We start from the raw sequence: 23,022 nt of genomic DNA on the forward strand, positions 1-23,022 counted from the left end.
TCGATGGAATAAAGAGCTTTTGGAGCCACCGAAGCCCGATTTCATCAGAAGTCCATCCATTTGGGCTAAGTTCAAAGCGCCAATCCTGTGGTAAGGCCGGGTCCTCAAACCAAGATTGGACAAAGACCTTGCCTTTGAAAATGATGCATGGAGGCAAGGCCCACCCTGATGCACTTATTGCCTCAATTGCAGTGACCCATTCACGATTTCCAGGTTGTAAAAGGGATCGCCGACCATAGTATTCAGATCTTGTAACCACTTTTGCAGTTGCAGTCAAGCCCATTGCGAAGCCAGTCTCATCAAAGTTATAGATATCATCAGGATTGATGCCGTATTGAAGTATTATACGTTGTAAACAATCAAACCACTCAGGGATGATTTTTGGGTCTCCACACTTTGCACGCTCATAATTATAGCGTCTTGAGAATCGGGTTGAAAGCTCAGCATGCCTTTTCACAAACTTATTAACCCAATTCTCGCCAACTGTTTGAACTGGGGTAGATCCACGCGCTGCAAGTAATAGATCCGCCATTTCTCGGACAGTAGCAGGCCGAGGCGCTGCTCCGCGAGAATCCATAGAGCGAATCCATTGAACAAGTGATTCCTCCTCTATTTCCGTCAATTTATGTCCATTGGCGCGAGTTTCAGCGCGAGTTGTATGACCGGCAAGGCGGCGTTGCAAGGTTGTACGAGGCACATTAAAAAGGCGTGCTGCTTCGCGAATAGTGCTGATTTCTTGCTTTTGAATAGCTTCAATAGCAAGCAAGATCCTGCCTTCTTGCTCTATTGAATTTCGAGAGCTTTGGGAGCGAAGTGGTGGCATAATGGGTGGTTGAAGAAGACGGAGTACACGGAGGTGTCGCAAAGCGCGTTAGGTGGCCCGCTCGTTTACCGATTACGTTAACTACCGAGTGTCAGCCTGAGGCAGAATATCACGTGAATGATCAGGGGCCATACACTGGGGAAATGCAGAATATCAGCAGGGATAACTACTCTGTATACTTGAAACAATGCTGACACTTATTCTATTGTTGCCATGAGTGAATGAATAGGCCTTTGCTTTTTTGTGAGCTTTGTGTACCTGTACTTGTAGTTTTACTAGTACTACAGAGTACTCCGTCCATAGATGTCCATGTACCTCCGTACCAGACTTCCGCATTTGTACAGCCTCAAATTCCACCCCGACCCCCCCTTTCTTATATCAGATTCTCTTCCTCCCCGCTGCCGGCTTAGTCTCTTTTCGGGACCCTGTCAGTCATAATTCGGTTCTCTTGTTTTACAATCTCTCTCATTCCACTGTGCTCTACCTCACGCACTGGTCTCGACCGTTGCTTGTCAAGAGGGGCACTCGAGTCCTCTATCTGAAACGGCTCCGTGGAAGGTGAGTTCCCTGACTCGCTGCGGTCCTGAGCATCGCCATTTCCCAGACTCTCTTTTCTGTCTCCTATTCGGTATCTGGATTCGATCTTCCTGTTGTCTGTTGTTGTCCGTCTATCTGTGTGCTCTTTGGCTGTGCATTCTCCCCCTCCTGGCCTGTCCTGTCCTGTCCGGCCCCCCCTCTGTCATTTTCCCCTTGCTGCTATCCCATCGGCTTTTTTTCTTTTCTATTTTTTAGTCTGTCTTCTGATGAACCTTCACACTCATTCATTGATTCGTGTCATTTTGATATAGCCCAAGATTGTGATTGCGACTGGGGTACGGAGCTATTTCTCCCTGAGACGGCGAAGACCACCGAGCTCTACATTCCTGAACTTCACCAGAACTGACGCACTAATTTCGCTTCTCTTGTCCAGATCCCATTTGCGAACGAACAATTCCTACGTGTCCTCCCCGTCCTGCCGCTACCCCTTCGCTCTCCCCGAATAAGCTCAACTATCCGTCGGAAACGGCGTGCGTGTCCTTCGGTTCCCCGACTTTTTACTTTATCCCCCTCTCGGCCATATTCCATCCATCAATCCGTGAACGGTCTCGATTGCGCTCTACCATCCCGCATCAGATGAATGCTTGACCCAACTTTGGAACTACACCGACAACTCGTCTTCGCTGCGTCTTACATCTCACGCGGGCCAACTTCTCGACTATCCTGGGGTAAGGAGAGCTATCATCGGTAACACACCGCTGGGCTGCTGTTCAAGCGCCGCTCGGACATCTACACCATGGAGTCGCCGGCCGTCTACCCAGATTCGCCCATGGAACAGGATGATGTCCCATATCCTTGCAAGGGCTGTGGAGAGGTACGTGCTCGGATCTGACAGTGTCAAGGGGGGTAGGAAAAGGGACTGACGTGGTTGTGGTTCGACAGATTCTTGAAGAGGGAAAGGCATTTGAATTGGGTACTTTTCTATTCCATTGGTATCATATCTGGCTCGACAGCTTAACACTAACGGCTCTTCAGCGGGCAACAGGTGGCATATCGACTGTTTTCGTTGCAGCACATGTGGGACCCTCCTTGACTCCGACGCACACCTGCTGCTGCTTGGCGATGGCGCCTTGATCTGCAGCAATTGTACCTACAGCTGCAGTTCGTGCTCAAATAAGATTGAGGACCTCGCCATCTTGACAGGCGAACAGGCTTTCTGCAAACGTTGTTTCCGCTGCAGGAACTGTAAGAAGGAAATCGACAATCTACGCTATGCACGAACCTCCCAGGGTATTTTCTGCATGGATTGTCACGAGTCCTTGATGCAACGACGCAGAAAAAGAAACCGTGTCGCCGCTGCTGCCAACAAGAAACAACCCGGGGTCAAGTTGGATAAGTCCTTGCCGTCTCTACCCCCAGAAGAGGAGACCCACTCCCGGCCGGCCGACGATCCCGCCGCCGATGCCTATGCGGATGCTACGACCGAGGTCGCGTCCCGCGGAGCGGCGCCTGCACTCGATAGTGCGAAATTCGACGATTCTACCCCACGTCAATCCCCCAACGATGGTGAGTTCCCCCCACCTACCCCCATTGTCTTACCGTCTTAATTCTAATTGACATGCCGTAGACAACCTTATCCTCCCCTCGAGCACGTATCGCAGCAATCGCAATTCGAGCATCCCCCACGAACAATCAGAAGCCGATGGTGGTGGCGAATTTCTTATACCTCTCGCATTCGACCCGGACGAGGATAAACGCGTTTCTGCTCGCACGCAGCCCCCCGTTCCCAGTCATGGTTCAGAATCTCAGCAGTCGTCCAGAGACGGTCTGGAACCACCAATCTCGTCGGAGACCGCGTCCCCTCACATCGCCTACCAAGAGAAAGGACGCGAGCCCGCGGTTCTGGAACCGGTCCGCTATCGCCCGGAAGAGGTGGGAACACCAGACTCATCTCCTGCGGCCCGGCAGCATGTTACCAAGCCATCTCGATCAGGATCGGTCCTGAGCGCCCAGTCTGACATCCCTATGCATATGCGAGAGACCAGCTCCTTTTCGACTCCCAGTCCCGAAAGCACCAGGTCTTCTGCACTTCATACCCGGGATAGTTCAACTTTCGACTCGCAGCGTTCGGAAACCACGGCCACCATTCCTTCTCGTCCGTCTCACGAACTTCACAAGCTGCATGAAAACAACTCCGTGGACTCGTCACGGTCTCTCCCGTCATCGGCCCTGCAGTATCCCCCTAAACGAGGCGATTCATTAGAGAGTAAACTGCATCATCTCCCTAGGAAAGAGTTGGGCACCTCCCCACGCCCGCCCTCTGTAAGCTTGAGCCAACTTGACGAGTGGCATGGGCGATCAACTCCACCCCTTGGCATGTCGCATGATCAGAGACCTGGTGCTGGCAGGGGTACACCGAAGCTAGGCGAATCGCCTCGGACTCAACGCAGCGGTTCTTACACTGATCCCTCCCGTAAGCAGCATGGTCGCCAGGCGTCTCTCGGTGTGCAATCGGATACAGCCAACCGTTCCAGCGATCGCGCGGGATCTCCATCGTTCCTGCGGTACAGTGGGGGAGGGGACTTCTCAATGGATGAGGATATGCAGCGCATTATGGGCTTGGATGACTCCGAATTGATCCACAACGAAGCCTTCCTCCGTCGGATGTCCAACTCGGTCCGTCATGGTCGGAGCTTCAGTGACAAGGGCTCTCGCCTTTTACGGGACACCAGGTTACCTCGAACACCGGTCAATGGAGCTACGACCACCGCCTCTCAGGACCCTCCCACCCCGTCGGCTGGATCTCCGGAAACCCGAACAGATGAAATCGCATGGCTTCGAAGTGAGCTGCGCAAGGAACGCCAGCGGATTGTGGATAGGGAGCAGAAGATCGCGGAGCTGGAGGGTGCCCTCAATGCGACTGTGGACGTCAAGCTGGCAAACACGGAGCTTTCTGAGAAGCGATCGACCATAGTGGTTTTGGATACGCAGAGGGAGATTGTCATGCGGGAGCTTAGCGTACTAACAGACCATCTCGAGGCTGAGAAACGTGGAGCTAGTGGCTCGTTGGATCTGGGCAAAATCACCAACCACGTCCTGCGGGAATTTGTTGATTCCATTCAAAAACTAAAGGATACATTTACGCCGCAAATCGAAGAGCTGGTCCAGAAGCGCAATGATACAGCGGAAGAGCTTGCCAATCTGAACCGCCTGAAGGACAAGAGCTTCCAGGAGTTTGAGCAGCTGTCCTCGAAGAACGCTCAGTTGGCCGAACTGAACAACCAACTGGTCCACCAGATTCAGGAACTGTACAAGGTCAACTCCGCAGAGGGCAACCGTGATGCTAACGGACTGGGCATCTATTCTCACGGCAAAGATAAATCTCTGTCATCGTTCGATGTCATGAAGGCCGCAAGCGAACTTCCTTCGTCAGTTTCAACTGCCAACATGTCGGAGGAAGCCGAAGCTACCATTGTCCCTGGTCCCCAAGTCGTCAGCATTCGCAAAGGCCAGCCGCGCAAGTTTAACTGGAAGAAGGGTGGTCAGAACGTCGCCAAGGGCGTTACCAAAGGTCTCAAGGGTGCCTTTATGTCTAGCGAGGGCCCTCAAGATGTGGCTGGTGGCAATCTGCCGCGCTCTCAGACACAGGACCCTAGCCGTCAAGGATTTGGATTCTTTGGAAACCAAAGGAACAAACAGGGCGGTACAAAGTTGGCACATGCTGATACTGCTCCGGCATTGTCTGATATTACTGGCACATCAGGTATGCTCACGGCCGTCTACTATATAAGCACAATCATGCTAACTGTCTTTCATCAGGCCTTTTCGGTACCGACTTGGAACAGCGCATGGAGCATGAAAAGAGCATCATTCCTGCTATTGTGACTCGGTGTATCCAGGAGGTTGAACTGCGGGGTGAGTTTTTTGTGGTTCTTTTTGTTGAAATCATGGCTAACCGGTAATCTTCAGGCATGGACATGGAAGGAATCTACCGCAAGTCCGGTGCAAGCTCCGCGATTCAAACAATCAAGGAAGGATTTGAGAAGTCACCTCAAGATTACGATATCTCCGACCCTGATCTCGATATCCATGCTGTGACCTCGGCACTGAAACAGTATTTCCGGAAACTGCCCACCCCTCTTATCACTTACGAAGTCTACGAAATGGTCATCGATTCTGGCGAAATCACGCCCCACGCGGCTCGTGTTGAACACATGCGCAAGTGTCTTCAAGCATTGCCGCGTGTCCATCGCGATGTACTCGAATTCCTCTTGTTCCATCTGGCGCGGGTGGTCGAGCGCGAAAGTGAGAACCTGATGACTAGCCAGAACGTTGCTGTTGTCTTTGCACCGACCATCATGAGACCGGAAAGTCTGGCCCGTGAAATGACTGATGTGCAGAAGAAGAATGAAGTTTTAAAATTCCTGGTCGAAACTTGCCAGGAAGTTTTCAACGGTATGCAGGGCTTGCCTTGAGTTGTCTCCACAAAAAACAACGGGTGTAGGCTTACCCACCTGGGCTTTCTTTCTTTATTATCTATTTCGATCTTTTGTGTTATTCAAACGCCTTTTAGCCTGAAGCTGGTTTGTCTGGTTTGGGCGTCTGTGGATTGGACTTTTCGTTTTTCCTTCCCTTCCCTTTGCAAGTTGATTTATTTACTCTACAAAATACCCTGTTTCTTGTTTTTCCTATTCCCGCCAATTGGTAGGATGTACATATACCGTGTCGGTGTGATATTCCCCTCCTTTCTCCTGCTCATCCCGCTCGCCTCACTCCTTTTTCTCCCTCCTTCCCTTCCTTCCTTCCTCGACGCCTCACGCTCAATACCGATACCCCAGCCCCATCTTGTCTTCCGTCCTTCATATACACGAGTACCTAATTGTTATTATTCGAGTACAACAGAAATTTCCGCAGGTTCGAAGCTAGTTACTGATTGATTCTTCTGTACATGTGCTGTGTGCTTGATATCCGTGTATAGAGTACTAGATGAATTCATTTTTTTTTTTTTTTTTTCGTGGTGTGATTCATGGAACTTGGCAGTGTAGTATGGGGCATTTGATATTGATATTGTCACGATATACATTAAGACAGTCAACTAAAATCAAAATGACTCATCCTCCAATCCTTCAGCCCGCCGAATAAGACTCGGACTCTGCTCACCCACCGAATCCGTGATGTCATCCGCGCCAGCGGTAACAAGCAGATCCTCCACGATGCGCTTCGATGCTTCCTTTGCAGGCGTCTTCATCAACCGACTCTGCGGGATATGGAACTGCATCGTCTTCGGGGGACTGAACCCGTCATCCTCGAAGTCCTCAGGCATCTCCTCATCATCGCTATCCCAGAACCCAGGTCGTTTGCCACTAGCACCGCCTTTTGCGGGTGTAAGCACACTAGTACCTGGTTGCGGCGTAACGCGCAGATGGCCGCTGAGACTGGGACGGCTGCGTTTGCGGTCCGTACCGGGTGTGAATGCTGATTTGATGGGTGAGGAAAAGATCTCATCGTTCAATTGCGGGGCTTCCGGTTCAGGGCTGGAGAGGGGAGAATCGTCGAAGGCGTATTTACTGGCGGATGGTTTGTTCTTGGGCGTTACGTTGAACTTGGACCGGCCAGCTCCTGCTCCCTTGCCAAGTGGGGTGGCTTGCACGCGGTAGGTTTTGTCGGGCATGCGGTGCATAACTGGGTCGGAGGGTTTGGAGTGGTGATATCCGCCCTTTCTGTTCGTTGTTGGTGTTTCTATTTCATGGGAAACCGGGGGTACGAATGGCGAGGATCCGGGGGACATGGGGGTTCCGTGGTATTGTCTAAACGATGATTTGCCGGGCGGGGTAGATGGGAGGTTCGAGTCTTCGAGATCGAAGGGGGATTCGGACTCGTTGATTTGTTGCTTCAGGGTTTCGTAGGGTGAGTTGGAGGAGTATGCGATCGAGGAGGTGGAGGTGAGGTCTGGGTCTGCGTCGGCTCTTTCTGTCGGTGCCCGGGGTGTACTGTGACCGGTAAGGGTGAGGGAGGTCAGATCAAGGTCGTCGGGTTTGTTCTGGGTGAGATCGGCGTCGTCGTTGTCTTCATTGTCGAGGGACGACTGGGTCTCGTAGGAGGCTGAGGGGTTTTCGGACATGGCGGTTGAGTCTGCTTCTTCCGTCGCGGTGTGTTCATCGTTCACGGTGATTTCTTCTTCGTTTGGTTTTTCTTCGTAGCCGGAGAGGGAGACGTTGGCGCTTGCTTCGAAGAATTGTTTCCAGAACTGTTGCTGTTAGTTCTCCGTGCTCTTTGACTCGGGTGTCACCACTCACCTTGGCTCCCTGCCAGACGTCGCGCGAATTTTCGGCGTACTGCTCTACCAGAGGCAGGATGCTTGTAGTAACGATCCGATGGGCTTGACTGAAATTATGGTCGATTTCTGCGCGTGTCAGTCTCTAGCCATCTTGTTTACAGTTTGGGCATCGGGATTGTTTACCTTGCAGCGTCAGGGTGATGGATTGCTCGAGTTTCTCCAATTCCTCCGTCAGCGTCAGGGGACGCTGTACCATTGACGATGGACGAGACATGTTGGATAGTAATAAAGAGTAGCGCTGTAGTAGCTAGCTGGTAAATCAAGAGTCAAAGTCTTGATGTTGTTGCGGCGGGGAAAACACGGGATTCCCAAAACGGATGAAAATTAGGGCCATGGATAAGGGTAGATTGTAATCACGTGCAGTCAGCGGGGATGCCGAAGGATGACGCCGATACTCTCCTCGCTTTCCCTTGTACTTCTGCGCAGTCGAGGAGGACGATTGAAGATCTGGGGATAGAGTCAAGCAACGATGTCGCCGGTTGCGAAGGGTGAGTTTCTTTACCCTTTCTACTGCTCTATACTACTTCTAGTATGCTCTGATGGCCATCTCCGGGTTTAACCGGGCGGTGTGCTTATCTATGGAGACTGTCTTTCAACTGCATCTACTCTGTACAAGCATCACAATCTCATTGTTCTAAGGCTAATATGTATAGGATTCATCATCACTGTCTCGGCGCTTGTCGCTGCTGGCATCGCAGTCTACGAATCCCCCCAGTTCCGACAATGGGTTTACCACCAGCGACGTAAACTCGCGCAGACGCTACACAATCTAGGAGATGAGGTCCAACCTCGAGAGTCCTTATCGCCATTCCGGGAGGAAATGTCGATGACCGAAGAGCCCGGGCAGGTGGCCGAGGAGCGAAGACGGGCTATCCGGGAGGAACTAGAGCGCCGGAGCGCACTGCTTATGGAGCGGAGTAGAAGGAAGAGCAGCGGCTCGCCTCCATCCAGTTTCGATGCGATAGTCGATCAGGAAGGTCGTCTGTTGGGCTTGGAGGATGATATTGAGCTTGCCAATGGTCTTCTTGCGAACTCGACTGCTATAGACCTGGGAGCATCGCAGCTGGTTCAGCGTGGCAAACCAGGCACAGCCTCAGACGAGAATAAGCCGCTGCCTGACACGCCAGCTCCGCAATCCCGATCCGCCACTCCTGTGCAGTTGACTCCTACTTCCGAAGAACCAGAACCGGATTTTGGCTTGATGCGCTCGCGACCGGAATCTCGCCGCTCGTCAGTCGGCCACACAGAGGGTACTTTGTCCACGCAATACTATGCTCCTCTAGAGCAGCCACCACTTAACGATACGCATAAAAACCTCCGGTCTCCATTTTCTGGGTTTTCTGACTTCGAGTCAGTGGGCCAAGGATACCCCGAGCGTCCGTCTACGCCGTCGACCGCTAGTGACTTTAGTCATGTATACGAGTGTGCGGCAGATGAGTCGTCCGATGGTACCTTGAGTGACCTTGAGCAGTTACGGTCTGGAGCTGTCACTCCAGCCGGCTGGTCAGAGATCGGTAGTGTGATCAGTAATGACGAAGTCAACTATAACAATGTCTGGCATGAGTAGCTGGCTTATGGGTTTGGATTCGCTTATAATGGGTATCTGGGAACGGCGCTAATGGTGGTTACATATCATGTGTACTCGTATGAGACGGACTTGTGGGTTAGGCGTTGGTCATTTTAAGAACGCGATGACAGCAGGTTTGCTTTTAGCTTACTTTTATCGCCCTCTAGCACAAATATACTGGACTATTAGTTCTTCGAGCCACATAGCTACCAGCATCCAACCCTAACCAAATTAATCCAAAGTCGGTGGAACCTGCCTTTTAGGGAACGCCTTCTCAAAAGCATACATCGCCCTAAGCACAGTCCCCTCATCATAACTCTTCCCTACAAATGCCAGACCAAATGGAAGATTAATCCCATCATACCCCAACGGCACCGTTCCCACCGGCCTCCTTCCAATAGCCCCCATCCTCGCCGAATAACCCTCCGTCGGGACAACAAACAAATCCAGATCATGTTGTCGCATGGTGGCCTGCATACCCTCCACGTCAAGGCGTTGTTGGTGATACTGGGCGATCCAGTATTCAGCTGATGAGGCGCGCGGAGGGAGATTGTTCGCGTTGAGGAAGGTTGCTTGGCAGCATTGGCCTGGGGGGAATTCGATGTCGCTGTGGGCTTCGTTGTAGTTGATGATGTCTTGGAGGGATTTTATGGTGGAGTTGATCAGTTGGGTTTGGAGGTATGTGGCTAGGTCTTCTTTGAGATCGTATTCTATACCCCGGGTTTAGTATGCATCTTTGATTTTAGGGAAGGGCATCTCACGAAGTAGGGTTGTTTCATTATTGGACCGTTCCGCTAATCCGGGATACGCATAGGTAAACTCCTCTGCATTGGGGAACGTCACGGGGTCGATAACGGTGGCTCCTAGTTTTTGCATTTCGGTCAGTGCTTTGTTGACGACATCGTTGGCCTCAGACCGTGCTCCGGTAATACTAGCATTGAAGAAAGGGTATCTAGGTACTCCAATCCGAAGACCTTTGAAGCCATCCTTGGTAAGATATGCAGTATAGTCCTTCTTGCGAAACGGCTCAGCCGCCTGCGAATATGAATCTTTCTCATCATGAACAGCCATAATACTCAACAAAGTCGCAACATCCCAAGTCGACTTCGCAAGCGGACCCGTGCTATCCTGCGAAAGCGAAAGTGGCACAACACCACTCCTACTAGTCAACCCCGTCGACGGTCTCAGCCCAAACAATGCCGCCCGACACGCAGGCTTCACAATACTATCATCCGTATCAGTCCCCAACGACGCCGCAGCAAACCCCGCCGAAACAGCTATCGCAGAACCCCCCGAACTACCAGATGGGTCGCCTCCTGCTGCAAAGCCTCCAACGACATAGGCGGCTGATGCTTGGCCTCCGCGGGCGCTGAAGCCGGAGGAGTTGTCTTTGCCCATCATGCCGGCGAATTCGTCGAGGTTTGCTTTTCCGAGGATGAGGAGGCCGGCGGATCGGAGTTTGGAGACGACGAATGCATCGCCAGTTACTTTTTGGTTGAAGAGGGCGTAGGAGCCGGCGGTGGTGTTCATGCCTAGTTCGGGGTCTGTGTTGTAGTCTTCTAACGTGAGCTTTGAATAAGAAATAGAGGGGGAGGGGGGCTACTTACTGTCTTTAACAACGATGGGGACTCCGTGCAAATGACTCCTTAGGGTTCCATTAGCACGCTCCTCGTCCAATCGCTGGGCGATTTCGCGAGCTGTAGGAGCAATTTCAATGACAGATCGCAAGGTTAGTCCTGAGATATTGTGAGCTGATTATCTCTTCGTCGTTTTCTATGCTGCTAGCGCAAGCGCACCGCGATGATCCAACGCCTTCTGTCGTGCAACATATGCGTCTACCAGCTCCAACGTCGTTACCGTCCCGTTTGACAATGCAAATGAGACATCCTGCATCGATGCTGAGAGCAGACTAATGCCATTGAGGCTGACCGGATAAGAGACATTGGCGCCCTTAGTAGAGTATTTGATCTTTGTACTACTTCCCAGTGCTGAAACCGCACAGAAAAGAAGAACAGATAACGAAATGGCATGCATTTTGAAATGTCTGGCCCAGATAGAGAATTGAAAATCACAAAAAGGGGCGGCGACATTTTGAAGCAAGCTGGGCGGATGTGGTACATTGCCTGCGGCTTGTCGTCTTGCATAGAAAGGAATCGAAGGAATGTAAAACTCTTCGCTGTCAGATTACGGGGGTACCCGTTGAATACGAGTTGATTGTCAGGATATCGACAATTGCTTTCTTTCTGACACTGATTTGTTGCTAAATTGCCGTTGATAGACCATGATAGATTGCAGCCGTGCTGTGATCCTTCACATTGTCAGTCTCCTTCACTTTGCTGAATATTTCCAGATGCTCAGCTATGTCCCCTGAGCTATCAATGCGATGCTCGTCCTGGATGATGTAAACCGGAACTCCCGACTTCACTTCCTCTTTATTCCTCCGGGCTTCCTCATCGACAGCCGCCGGACTAGCATCTAACCACCTATTTACCTCATCCCCACTCACTCCGGCATCAGCAGCCAGTTCCTTCAACACATCTGGATCCGAAATATCCATCTCCCGCTCATGATATGCCTCAAAGATCTTCTCCACGAGAGCATTAGTAGTGGCGGTATCAGCACCCTTCTCACTCTCACTCATCTGACAATAATAAATAACCCGATGCGCATCTTTCGTACTCCCAATCCTCCCCCCGGCCTTAAAAAGAATACCCATAGACCGCCCGATTTGATTCATCCGGTTGAAAAGCGCCGTGCGCTGTTCCGGGGTCATGACGCGTAGTCGGACATCGATAAGCTCGTTCTTATCGACGCTGTGAGCGTGTGGGTTGTAGTCGAGGTAGTAGGGACGATATTTTATGGAAAAGACATCGGAGCGTCCTCCTGGGACAGTTTTTTGGTAGAGAGAGATGGCGCGGTCGAGGGTGCGCTTGGCGATGTAACACCACTGCGATTGTTAACTATTTGCATTACTGAGGATAGTGTACAGCGTACTTACAGCGCAGACAAAGTCGTGGATTACTTCGATTTCAATGACAACCATATTGTTAGGATGTTGTTGTTAAACACAGGATTAAGAATACAGGTGTAGATTGGAGAAGAATCCTGGTGGCTAGTGTATGCGTGTTTATGTTGTTGCCAGCAACGACAGTTGTACAAGCATCGAGTTCTATATTTGATTTCATTCACTTCTCTTATATAAAACGATTAAACCAGCCGAGGACATTTGATATCATACTCAACTGGATCTCCGAATAAAGGCGGACATTCCAGAAACGGACCTCGGCTCGTTTCGGCTGATCGCTCGATAAATTGGAGAACTTAACAACTTCAACTTTCTCCATTCCTCTTCACTTCTTCTGGTATAACTATTTATCTTTCATTGGTACTCTGTCCTATTATTCTATACCCAAATACATATAACAATCACAGTAAGTCTCCGGTGGCAACTATGGCGAACTCCAACTCACCATCACAGATGACGGACCGCTTGAGCTCGATCTTGAACCACCTAAAGCCCTCCGGCAACACCGGAGTGTCTGCTATGTAAGTCCATCTATCGCATCCTGTCAACACACCCACTAACAACAACAGCACCTCCAAAAACCCCGACGATGTAGTCATCACCCTCGCTCACCGCACCCCCCTCACCAAAGCCATGAAAGGCGGCTTCAAAGACACAGACCTCGACTACATGATCCACGCCCTCCTCAAACAAACCCTTCAACGCTCCAACATCGACCCCTCCCTAATCGAAGACGTCTGCCTCGGAAACGTCGGCGACGGCAAAGCAGCCTACATCATCCGCGCGGCCGCGCTGGCAGCCGGGATCCCGCATACCGCCGGTGGCAGCTCTGTGAATCGGTTCTGCTCGTCTGGTCTTAAGGCGGTGCAGGATATTGCGAATCAGATCCAGTTGGGCGCGATTGATGTGGGTTTAGCTGTGGGGGCGGAGTTGATGAGTGGGAATGGGGATCGGATTCCGAAGCCGTTCCATGAGGAGGTGTTGAAAAATCAGGAGGCGGCGGATTGTATGCAGCCGATGGGGCAGACGTCGGAGAATGTGGGTGCGGATTTTAACATTGATCGGGAGACGCAGGATCGGTATGCGGCTGAGTCTTTCCGGAGGGCTGAGGCCGCGCAGAAGGCGGGTTGGTTTGATGATGAGATTGTGCCGATTACGACCAAGGTCAAGGATCCTAAGACGGGAGAGGAGAAGGAGGTTACCTTGACGAGGGATGAGGGTGTTCGCTATGGTACTACGCCCGAGTCATTGGGCAAGATCCGTCCTGCGTTCCCTCAGTTTGGTAACAGGACTACTGGTGGCAATGCCAGTCAAGTCACTGATGGCGGTAAGTTCTGTCCTAACCCCTAGACCCCAATCAAATAGACACTGATGATTATACAGCCGCCGCCGTCCTCCTCATGCGCCGCTCCAAGGCCATCGAGCTGAACCAACCCATTCTCGCCAAATTCTGCGGCGCCACCGTCGCCGGTGTCCCTCCCCGTGTCATGGGTATCGGACCTACAGCCGCGATCCCCAAGCTCCTGGGCAAGTTCAACCTGACCAAGGACGACATTGACCTCTTCGAGATCAACGAGGCGTTCGCCTCGATGGCGATGTACTGCTTGAACAACCTGGGTCTGGACCATGCTAAGGTGAACCCGTGCGGTGGTGCGATTGCGCTTGGTCATCCGCTGGGAGCTACGGGGGCGAGACAGATCTGTACGGCGTTGAACGAGGCGAAGAGGACAAATAAGAAGGTTCTTGTTACTAGTATGTGTATTGGAACTGGACAGGGGATGGCTGGGTTGTTTGTGAATGAGCAGGCTTAGTTAAATTATCACTATCGTGTAAATGTCAAAATGCAACTTGTTTATATACATGGGTATCATATGTTCAGTTCAATTCTCCCTCTTCCCTTGCTCTTTCTCTCGTCGCATTCTCTCCTCCGCAGCTCTCGCCAATACCTCTCTCCTCCCCTCAACCCCAACCGGCCTCGCACCGCCACTGCTAGTACTACCACTGCCAACAGCATCCTCCCTCAAACCCCCCAGCACAAAACTCCCCCCACTCCACCCCTTCTCATCAACCACCAACCCACCCTCCTGAACCCCCTCCCAATCCCCAGGATTATAAAACTCCTCCCCACTCACACTCTGCCCCCCGTGCTTCCAATCCGCCCGCTCAACCTCTTTCTCAATCAGCCCCGTCAAATCCCAGAAATTCCGATCATGCTCACTGAACACACAATGCGCAAGTTCATGGCACAGTGTTTTCCTTATCGTTCTGTAATCACGATATCCATCGTACGCGTCCGTTCGGAGTCGTAGTTCGATGACTTCGCCTTGATTGCGGTTTAGGCCTAGCGTTCGTGACTCGGAGGTTGTATGTTCGGCGGGGTTCATTTCTGTTAACAAAGGCACGGAGAAGCGGTGTTTTGCCATCGCAGTGCGAATACCAGGATCATCGCGCAGACGCATGAGAAACTGTAACGAGCGGTCCGGGTTGGGAAGATAAGAGAGTGGTAACAAGCGATGAAATGTATACGACTCCTTCGATTCGCCGAGTGTAGATATCCCGCCCGTCCGTCGCGCGGGGGTCGGTTTCGCAGCAGCAGAAGCCCTCGCTGTAGCACGCGCTTCGAGTTTCCGTTTCGTATTCTCGCCTTCGGCGTTTAGATTGTCGATTTCCTTTGTTGGGGTGCCGAGGAGAGTGATTTTGAACTTGGGGGAGTCGAGCTGGAGGATGGTGTCGAGTCTGGCTGGCGGGAAGGGGTGTTTTTGCATGCCTGGTTTCGGGGCGATGAGGAGTTTTTGGTTTTCGATGGGAATATGGAGGGTTGAGGAGAGTGTTGTTGAGAGGTCTTGGAGGGTTGCGTCGGGGGGGAGGTGGTAGGTGTGAGAGGTGCCGTGGTGGTGGATTGTTAGCTCCATGGCGTTAGGATTGGATGTGTTCTGCGCTCGCATTGAAAGATCAAGACGTCCGCAGAGAGTTATATATAGATGAGTTATAAAGAATGCGACTGAGGCAAAGACGACATTCGATCGACTTCGACGGTGATTGCGTTTGTCAGCCGGATATAACAGCGCCGATAAGATTGTTGCCTCAGGTATTATATGATGCATAGTTAGCTGAGTAAGATGAGTAATACATGCATAACTACGATCTACTTATGCGCAGTAGCCAACTCAACTCTTCTATTACTGTATGCTTTTCGTATCTATCCATATCAAAATCATCTCCTCAAACGGACCATAGCAACAGCAACTGCCTCTATTCATTCCGTGGTCACATTACCGTATATCCATGCATTATAACCTGACTCCTTCCTGCGAAAGGGAACCAAACGTCCATAAAAACAGCAACCGAAACGAGAGAAGTAAAAACAGAGCAAACTCACGGTCTACAACATTAGATTTCAACATCACAAAAATGGGGGGCGTAAAATAAGATAAGAAAAATGAAACGAGAAATTTGTATTGTCATGGCCGTTGTCATGAAGTTCGCACGGAATTCAAAAACCGTGCCGTAAATGATATCAAAACGTCAACTCATAGGCGCGAAACTTTTCTTTGCGGTTGGTTTACTGCTTCTGTTCCTCGGCGGGAGCGGCCTCACCCTCGGCTGGTGCGTCTTGCATCTCAGAGTCGGCCTTGGGCTCCTGCTGGGCTTCCTGCGCCTTCTTAGCCTCCTCCTCGGCCTTGCGCTGGGCCTCCTGCTCAGCACGCTTCTTGGCAAGCTCTTCCTCCTGGGCCTTCAGGACGGCCTGGCGCTCGGCATCGGCCTTCTCCTTGTACCGCTGGATGATGGGACCAACGATGAAGCGGATGTCGTCCATCTTGGCAACGTACACGGACTTGGTGGTGTCCTCGCCGTCTTCGTAGAGCCAGTCCTATGGTATGTTAGTATCGTTTTCAGATATCGGTGATAGATGGAAACTTACCTCGGTGTCAAGGAGCTTGGATCTAAGCTTGTCCTTCTCCTCCTCACTGGCGAACTCGGCGTAGACACCGTCGATCTTGTCACGGAGCTCGTAGATGCTGGCCTCGAGCTCGTTCTTCTTTTCGTCGGTCTCGGCAATCAGTTTGTCCTCCATGTACATAGCGTTCTCACGCTCAGTGAAAGCCTCCCGGACCGACTGGTCAATACCAGTGGAGCCAGCGGCGATGGGCAAGTCGCCCTTGCGAACCTGCTTCTTGACCTTGCGGGTCTTCTTGGGCTGCTCGCCCTCAGCCTTGTCAGTCTCCATGGCCTATCGTCAGTCAGCATCCTGGTATATGTGAAGTGAAAGATTTAAAACTTACATCGCCCTCCTCGGGAACGGGCTCCTCAACTTCCATGTCCTCAACGTAGTAACCAGACTCAACATTGAGGATACCGTGCAGGTTCAGACGAGCCTTGAGCTTGCAGATCATGAAGTCGTCGTTGGCGTCAGCCTGGACACCCTTAACGGAGAAGCGACCAACCCAAGGGTTGATCTTGCCGGGGAGCTGCTCGGGGTTGGCGTAGCGAGCCTCGAGGTCGAAAGGCTGCTTGCGGTAGAAAGTGAGGATCTTAGTGGAAGGCATGACGTTGCCCCGGTTGAAGACGGTCAGGCTGGTGTCCTCGTCGGGGATCTCGGGAGACTGCTCCCAGGTGAACTCAACGGGGTAGTTCACAATGTCGTGCACCGAGAAGTCACGGACACGGAAGACAGGAGAGAGGATAGCGCAGGTGAAGGCACAGCCGCGAGCAATGGCCTCATCCTGGTTGAGAGTGAAAGAGAGGGTCTTGCCACCGAAGAACTTGGAGACGGCGTCCTTGATGGCAGGCACACGGGTGCTACCACCAACCATCTCAACGTAGTCAATGTCGTCAGCGGTCAGCTTAGCCTCAGCAAGGGCCTCCTCGATGGGGGCAGTGATGCGCTCGAGGTAGGGCTGGATCATAACCTCCAGCTCCTCACGCTTGACGATAGCGCGGACATCGACATCCTCCATCAGCGACTCGATGTTCATGGGGGCGGCCGGGTTAGCCGACAGAACCTTCTTCATCTTCTCAGCAGAGGCGAGAGTCCGGGCCCAGGCCTTGGCGTGGGTGCGGACGTCAATCTTGAAGTTCTGCTTGAACTCGTCGGCGAAGTGCTCGGTCAGAGCACGGTCGAAGTTCCGACCACCAAAGTGACGGTCGTAGGCGGTTGACTTGACGTTGAGCTCACCCTTGCGGAACTCAACAATCGAAGCAGTGTAGTCGGTGTGACCGATGTCAACGAACATGACCCGGCGAGGCTTCTCATCGGCGTTGGGGAGGTCGAGCTTGGTGATACCGTATCCAAGGGCGGTGGCGGTGGTGTCGTTAACCAGGCGGAGCACCTTGAGACCGGCAATCTCACCGGCGTCAAGCATGGCCCGACGCTGGACATCGGTGAACCAAGCGGGGACACTGATGGTGACATCGGAAACGGGGAGTCTCAACTCGGAAGAGGTGATATCCCTGATCTTGGTCAAGTACATAGCCACCAGCTGGACGGCAGAGAACTTCTCCTTCTTACCCAGGTAGCTGACTTCGGCACCGACCTGGCCATTGACGTCACAGAGAGCTGCTGTGTTATACTCCTGCTCGAGCTGAACGTCGGGATCGCTGAAAGAACGGCCGATAAGACGCTTGAGGTTGCCGACAGTGTTCTTCAGGTTCGAGGTCTCCTGTGTCTTTGCGGCCTCACCGAGGGCTCTGCTTCTGGCGTTGAATCCGACGAGAGACCTGAATTAAAAAAAAAAAAGTTTCCGTTAGTCATCATGCAAGAAAAAAAATCTTTTCAAAAAAAAAGTATGGACTGAGACATACGGAGTCGATCTGTTGGAAACTTCATTGGTGATCTATAGCAAAGGAAAGAAGCATCAGAGTCAGCGCAGTCCTTTCAATTATCACGGATATGATATGGGGGGCGAGGGGTACGCACAATGTCAATACCCTTATTTCTGGCAACACCAATCTTGGTGCTCTGGGCACCGAAATCGATACCGACGACACTCATGGTCAACGGTTTAATAGACGGACAAGAAAAGGGGGAATAAGTAAAGGGGGAAAAAGGAAATAAGTGGATAAAAAAGGGTTCTCAAAAAACAGAGAGAGGGAGAGTTGGGAGAGGAAGCGTTGCGGTTAAGTGAGAAAGAAAAGCGAAAGAGGGGATAATTTGCACTGCGCCACAGATTTCGTCGTGTGGCTTGACTCCGTGGGGCTCAATTAGTCCAGCGGTCAATCTAAACGCTGCTTTTCGTTTTCTTGACTAAAGATCCTCCTAAAAGTCCAAATGTTTGTCGCCCCCAAAATAGTATGGCCAGTTAAACTGCCTACAATCACTCAATTAGCAAATGCCAACCCGGAGACGCTTCGAGAGGCTTCCACTTTTCGAACCTTCTGGCGCCATCCAGACACCGGCAGAACCTCGCCGCCTTTCGCGGGGCTTATCGATAACCTCATGTGACTGTAGCCTAAGGCACTGAATGCCTGACAATGTATTTTGGACATCAATCGGACATCAAATTCAGAATCTAGACTCTTTCGACTCACAGAACATTCTCAGGCAGCTCCCAGCTCTCCTTCAGCCCAAAATCCATCCGCCGCTCGAGTCCACAACTGCTGCAGCGATCCTTCCCCGAGCAACCGGATCCTTGGGCAGAGGGACCGCCATCGTACAAGCCCTCAGAGCCGGCAAATCAATGGACTCGACTCCACCATCCCGTATGGGTAATGTCCTGTACTATGTATGCGTTCTACCATAGGTACATGTACATCCGTATGCAAGGGAAACGTATCTCGGGAAATACAGCAATGGACCGATCATCCTTCGCATTTGTTTGGCCGTGCGCAGTTCCTGCTGGGTGGATGACAATGTCGCCCGCTGAGACTGGAAGACGGAGTCCTTTGGTTGTAGAGCCTGGAGAAACGGTTTGTGGTTCGATATCTGTATCGCCTGCTCCTAGACCGAGTATTAGGTCTGCGGGGCCGTTTAGGATGCCTATACACTCAGTAATATTAGTGTAATATTGTACTCCGTATGCGGCATGCTGATAACTGATCATATCAACACATTCATGAGAATAGAGATGAAAGTGCGGCGCAGGCGACGGAGTATACACTCCACCCTATATATCTCATTAGTATGGGGCATAACAGACCGGAAACAAATAACAGCACACAGAGTCCTTCCATCCGTGTCTCAAGATACTCCACTGCCGATTCCCTTGTAATCGGCTGTGGTAGCACGTTCCGATAAACAGATGGCAGTGGACTATTCGGTGAGCATCGTGTTGGCTCAAGGAAATAGATTTCTGGTTCGCGAATCGTCATGATACTACTCTGATAAGTCGAGTATCTCTTTGGATGAGGATGCCAGTTCTTTGAAGTTGGGTGACATAGCCGAGGATGTAAGAGTAATAGAGTGATACCAATGCGGGGATACCTATCGTCGCGTATACTAGCCGTGGTCGGAAGGAATGCCAGGATCATGGAAAGATAGAATTATTCCAATTCGAAGCCGTCATACTACCATACGCTCTAGTCCCTTTGGCTATTCGAACTCAGCAACATGGTAATTACTAATTAGGGCTTATGATCAATTGACGTAAGACAATGGGGTCATAATTTTGCTACTAGTACTGAAAAAGCTAAACAATTTGCACTAACAAAAACAAGGAAAGAATGACTATTTGCCAAAAAGAAAGGATAGAAAAGCATGGTCAATCGTATACCCCAAAAACAATTTGTGCTGTCGCCCTACATATCTGGTCCCCCTTTGTTACTCTTCCTTCTGCACGCCCGTCAGACCATATCTTCAGGCCCCATTGACCGTGTCTTTTCCTTCCAAAGTTGAGATTTCGAGGACTGCGAATCTGAAATGACATGCTCGGCAAGAGAGCTATGTTCGGATGGGCCGTTCACGGGAGTAGCGTTCGGTGCAGATCTCGCGGATTCCGGTCGCTCTGTTGAAAGAGGTCTCGAGCTGGCAATGTCCGCCTCCGGCATCACTTCGAGAGGCTGTGCTTCAAAATCCTGCTGCGACGTGCGGTTGTCGCTTGGACCGTCCAAGTCACCCATGTCGGCACACACTTCCATACTCGTGTGGCTAATGGGTCCCTGTCCCTTACGAGAGAGATATAACCTGATCTGTTCATCTTCGTTCATAAGGCTCTCCACACTGTGCGGCATGGAAATTGGATTAGTCGAGTCCGTGGTGAATCCCGAGTCCGAAGAGAGTTGTCGGGGATGGAGATGAATTCGGGGAACCCCAGGGAGTGGGGACATAACCTGAGCGACGGTAACGCCGGAGTCGTTATAAGTATTGGCATAGCCACCCTCTGGAAGTTGCGCGGCAGGAGCAAAACGTCCCTCGACTTTCTCTGAAGGATGAACCGGGACGCCCCTGTCTTCGCATCGCGATAATCGAAAAGTACCAACGTCGACATTGAACTCATCGCCTTGGGCTCTTGCCTGCTCTACCGCCTCTTCTGGGGTAGTGTGTTTATCGGCCGCGGCAGCGTCAGTTCGCGGTCCTCCCCATGTTCGTTGACCGGCAGTGAAAATCCCATATACCATGTAAAGCCAGTTGAAGAATGGGTTCAATATAAACATCAGTGGATAGAGCCAGGCCTTGAATCGCTTGAGCTTTGCGCCGAAATATAACATGAGGGAATAGTTCAGGCCAAGCGACACAGCGAGGAAGCCCACGGGGAGGTTCTCGACTTTGTTGGACGTCGTTATAACGGAAATCACCAGGATAAAGAAGAGCAGAGCAGTCGTCCGGATGGTGTGCTGCATGAAGCGAACGAAGCACAAAAGAGGATACTGCTTCCAGATTCTGATGTCGGTAAGCATGCATACTTCGTTGGTCACGAAGCCAAGAAACCACCGGCGTCGTTGCTTCAGAAGGCTTCTAAACGTCTGGACGGCTTCTGTTTTGCAGAATGCACTAGTGCACAGCTGGATCTGATAGCGTTCTTTGGCCCCAACCATGAACAGATGCGTGAGCCAGCGATCCTCGCCCAAGTGACACTTTCCATAGTCGAAAAGGTCATCACATTGCTCCGCTTTGTCCGCGAAATAGTATTTGGCCATCTTCCGAAACGCAGAGAATCGCAGTATTGTAAGAGCACCCGGAAGACATGTCACGGAGCCGCACGCCGATTCAACAGAACGCTCGAACAATTGGCCGTGCAGATACTCCATATCCTGGAGGACTGTAATGAGAGAGTTTCGCTCCGTGGTCGATGTGATCACTCCCGTCATTGCCAACATGTTATGCTTACTTCCCGGCTTCAACTCCATGTCGTACATGAAGTTCTGCAAACACAGCCTGTCGAGAATGCAGTCGGAGTCGATGAAAAGCACAAAGAGATCGTCACGACGCTTGAGATATTCCGCATAGATCTTGTCGATAAGCTTGAATGTCTGCTTTTGGCAGTGTCGTTTACCGCCGTGCTTGAACCGAGACACAGTAACCCTGGCGTTTTTGTATGTCACGTCGATACTTTGGGGATAGGTCTTCAAAGATATCGGGATCCCGAGATGGTGAATAACCTGAAGATAGGACTCGTCCACCACACCCCCATCGTAAGACAGGAAAACATGAATGCAATTCGCCGGGTAGTCGCAGTCGACCACTGAATTGATCGCTTTGATCAGAACTTCCGGTGCTTCTTTGTACACTGGCATCACGATAACTGTCTTCGGAGCAGTACGGTCGTCAAGAACCTGCTTTATCCTCTTTGCCCTTCCAAGCGAGTTTGTGACGAGCCGATGGACGCAAAGGAGGAACGGCAGTATAAGTAGCCCGGCGAATGACCAAAACGCAAACCATTGCAGGATAGTAACTCCCCGAACTGGAAAGTACCGGGTAATTTGTGCTGGCAGAGGAAGAGTGACAATCATAATCGGGAGGAAGATAGCTCTGTGAAGTGATTAGTACTTGAGCATCAGACTTGGGACAGATGGCAACTTACCTCAACAACGTGAAGAAAATCATGATGACCACGGCGAGGAATCTTACAGACCAATGGTCTGCTTTCGTGTAGACCTTGACAAGACAGAACAAGAATGCAACAAGCCAAAGCACCCATTCAAACAACGCTGCCAGCATGACCGGACCGACTATAGCCACGTATATGATCTGGACACCCATGTAAGTCCAATGTTTCGATTTGCCAATAGACCCTGACTTACATCTTTCACGGGCCATGGCGCCGGCGGCGGTGGACCACCAATGGCAGGCATAATGAGGGCAGTCGTAGGGAATAGCTCGTATGGTGCTTCGACAGACGATTCGGATGGTCCTTGAAAGAGATGATAGTTAGCAAAGCTCGATGCTCTTGAAGTAGCACAGAGCCGTTACAAGCACTCGATTCGACGTACCTGACTGACGAAGGAGTCCCTCGAGGCGATTCTGATATCGAAACGATGCAGAAGTAAAATGAAATAAGCTGATGATGCTGAAAGTATCTCTATTCAAAACTTCCAACAAGTAAAGATGCCCGATAGAAACTATGCTTGGATCCGATCAAAGGCCACCATGATGGAAGAGGAGAAGAGGAGAAGAGGCAGCAGATAGGTCAAAGCCGCCTATAGTTGGGATTGCACGAAAGAGGCAGGCGCACCCCAATCCCGCGGCAACGGCAATCACACGGGTCTGCCATGATGGGAAGGCACAGGGGCAGAGCTGCCATTCTACTATGCGGAAGTCAGCATCTACGCCCAATCTGCCAATTTGATCACCATAACGT

At 51.3% G+C, this 23,022-nt stretch overlaps 11 protein-coding genes across 11 annotated transcripts; 3 read left to right on the forward strand and 8 right to left on the reverse strand.

The window, feature by feature from the left end:
• Window positions 1-2,085: 2,085 nt before the first annotated feature.
• On the forward strand, window positions 2,086-6,276 carry ASPGLDRAFT_50950 (putative Rho GTPase activator Rga). The gene is made up of 6 exons (XM_022547422.1): window positions 2,086-2,234; window positions 2,303-2,333; window positions 2,396-2,926; window positions 2,988-5,123; window positions 5,180-5,275; window positions 5,330-6,276. The coding sequence occupies exons 1-6, from the start codon at window positions 2,157-2,159 to the stop codon at window positions 5,833-5,835; spliced, it is 3,378 nt and encodes a 1,125-aa protein (XP_022397664.1). The 5' UTR covers window positions 2,086-2,156; the 3' UTR covers window positions 5,836-6,276.
• A 185-nt stretch (window positions 6,277-6,461) lies between these two features.
• Window positions 6,462-7,911, reverse strand: ASPGLDRAFT_38578 (DASH complex subunit ASK1; the record flags this gene model as incomplete). The annotated part of the gene is made up of 3 exons (XM_022544962.1): window positions 6,462-7,607; window positions 7,657-7,763; window positions 7,821-7,911. The coding sequence occupies 3 exons, from the start codon at window positions 7,909-7,911 to the stop codon at window positions 6,462-6,464; spliced, it is 1,344 nt and encodes a 447-aa protein (XP_022397665.1).
• A 255-nt stretch (window positions 7,912-8,166) lies between these two features.
• On the forward strand, window positions 8,167-9,264 carry ASPGLDRAFT_38579 (uncharacterized protein; the record flags this gene model as incomplete). Its single annotated transcript, XM_022544963.1, has 2 exons — window positions 8,167-8,185; window positions 8,351-9,264. The coding sequence occupies 2 exons, from the start codon at window positions 8,167-8,169 to the stop codon at window positions 9,262-9,264; spliced, it is 933 nt and encodes a 310-aa protein (XP_022397666.1).
• A 231-nt stretch (window positions 9,265-9,495) lies between these two features.
• Window positions 9,496-11,298, reverse strand: ASPGLDRAFT_38580 (uncharacterized protein; the record flags this gene model as incomplete). Its single annotated transcript, XM_022544964.1, has 4 exons — window positions 9,496-9,974; window positions 10,026-10,820; window positions 10,872-11,000; window positions 11,061-11,298. 4 exons carry the CDS (start codon window positions 11,296-11,298, stop codon window positions 9,496-9,498), a joined length of 1,641 nt encoding a protein of 546 aa, XP_022397667.1.
• A 226-nt stretch (window positions 11,299-11,524) lies between these two features.
• ASPGLDRAFT_38581 (uncharacterized protein) lies at window positions 11,525-12,307 on the reverse strand (the record flags this gene model as incomplete). Its single annotated transcript, XM_022544965.1, has 2 exons — window positions 11,525-12,211; window positions 12,263-12,307. 2 exons carry the CDS (start codon window positions 12,305-12,307, stop codon window positions 11,525-11,527), a joined length of 732 nt encoding a protein of 243 aa, XP_022397668.1.
• A 435-nt stretch (window positions 12,308-12,742) lies between these two features.
• Window positions 12,743-14,100, forward strand: kat1 (putative 3-ketoacyl-CoA ketothiolase (Kat1); the record flags this gene model as incomplete). Its single annotated transcript, XM_022541234.1, has 3 exons — window positions 12,743-12,810; window positions 12,859-13,616; window positions 13,673-14,100. 3 exons carry the CDS (start codon window positions 12,743-12,745, stop codon window positions 14,098-14,100), a joined length of 1,254 nt encoding a protein of 417 aa, XP_022397669.1.
• Window positions 14,101-14,169: 69 nt separating this feature from the next.
• ASPGLDRAFT_69062 (putative zinc metalloproteinase) lies at window positions 14,170-15,201 on the reverse strand (the record flags this gene model as incomplete). Its single annotated transcript, XM_022549323.1, has 1 exon — window positions 14,170-15,201. The coding sequence occupies one exon, from the start codon at window positions 15,199-15,201 to the stop codon at window positions 14,170-14,172; it is 1,032 nt and encodes a 343-aa protein (XP_022397670.1).
• Window positions 15,202-15,851: 650 nt separating this feature from the next.
• Window positions 15,852-18,281, reverse strand: hsp88 (Hsp70 chaperone Hsp88; the record flags this gene model as incomplete). The annotated part of the gene is made up of 5 exons (XM_022541233.1): window positions 15,852-16,160; window positions 16,212-16,520; window positions 16,573-18,007; window positions 18,092-18,123; window positions 18,207-18,281. 5 exons carry the CDS (start codon window positions 18,279-18,281, stop codon window positions 15,852-15,854), a joined length of 2,160 nt encoding a protein of 719 aa, XP_022397671.1.
• Window positions 18,282-18,679: 398 nt separating this feature from the next.
• On the reverse strand, window positions 18,680-19,531 carry ASPGLDRAFT_50960 (uncharacterized protein). The gene is made up of 2 exons (XM_022547423.1): window positions 19,445-19,531; window positions 18,680-19,392 (listed from the first exon to the last, which is right to left on the reverse strand). Exons 1-2 carry the CDS (start codon window positions 19,457-19,459, stop codon window positions 19,021-19,023), a joined length of 387 nt encoding a protein of 128 aa, XP_022397672.1. The 5' UTR covers window positions 19,460-19,531; the 3' UTR covers window positions 18,680-19,020.
• Window positions 19,532-19,874: 343 nt separating this feature from the next.
• On the reverse strand, window positions 19,875-22,009 carry chsD (chitin synthase D). The gene has a single exon (XM_022547424.1). The coding sequence runs from the start codon at window positions 21,956-21,958 to the stop codon at window positions 20,069-20,071; it is 1,890 nt and encodes a 629-aa protein (XP_022397673.1). The 5' UTR covers window positions 21,959-22,009; the 3' UTR covers window positions 19,875-20,068.
• On the reverse strand, window positions 21,950-22,607 carry ASPGLDRAFT_809880 (uncharacterized protein). Its single transcript, XM_022550094.1, has 3 exons — window positions 22,466-22,607; window positions 22,246-22,412; window positions 21,950-22,193 (listed from the first exon to the last, which is right to left on the reverse strand). Exons 2-3 carry the CDS (start codon window positions 22,360-22,362, stop codon window positions 21,990-21,992), a joined length of 321 nt encoding a protein of 106 aa, XP_022397674.1. The 5' UTR covers window positions 22,363-22,412; window positions 22,466-22,607; the 3' UTR covers window positions 21,950-21,989.
• Window positions 22,608-23,022: the final 415 nt, after the last annotated feature.

The sequence above is a fragment of the Aspergillus glaucus genome (assembly GCF_001890805.1).
Source record: "Aspergillus glaucus CBS 516.65 unplaced genomic scaffold ASPGLscaffold_21, whole genome shotgun sequence".
NCBI lineage: Eukaryota > Fungi > Ascomycota > Eurotiomycetes > Eurotiales > Aspergillaceae > Aspergillus > Aspergillus glaucus.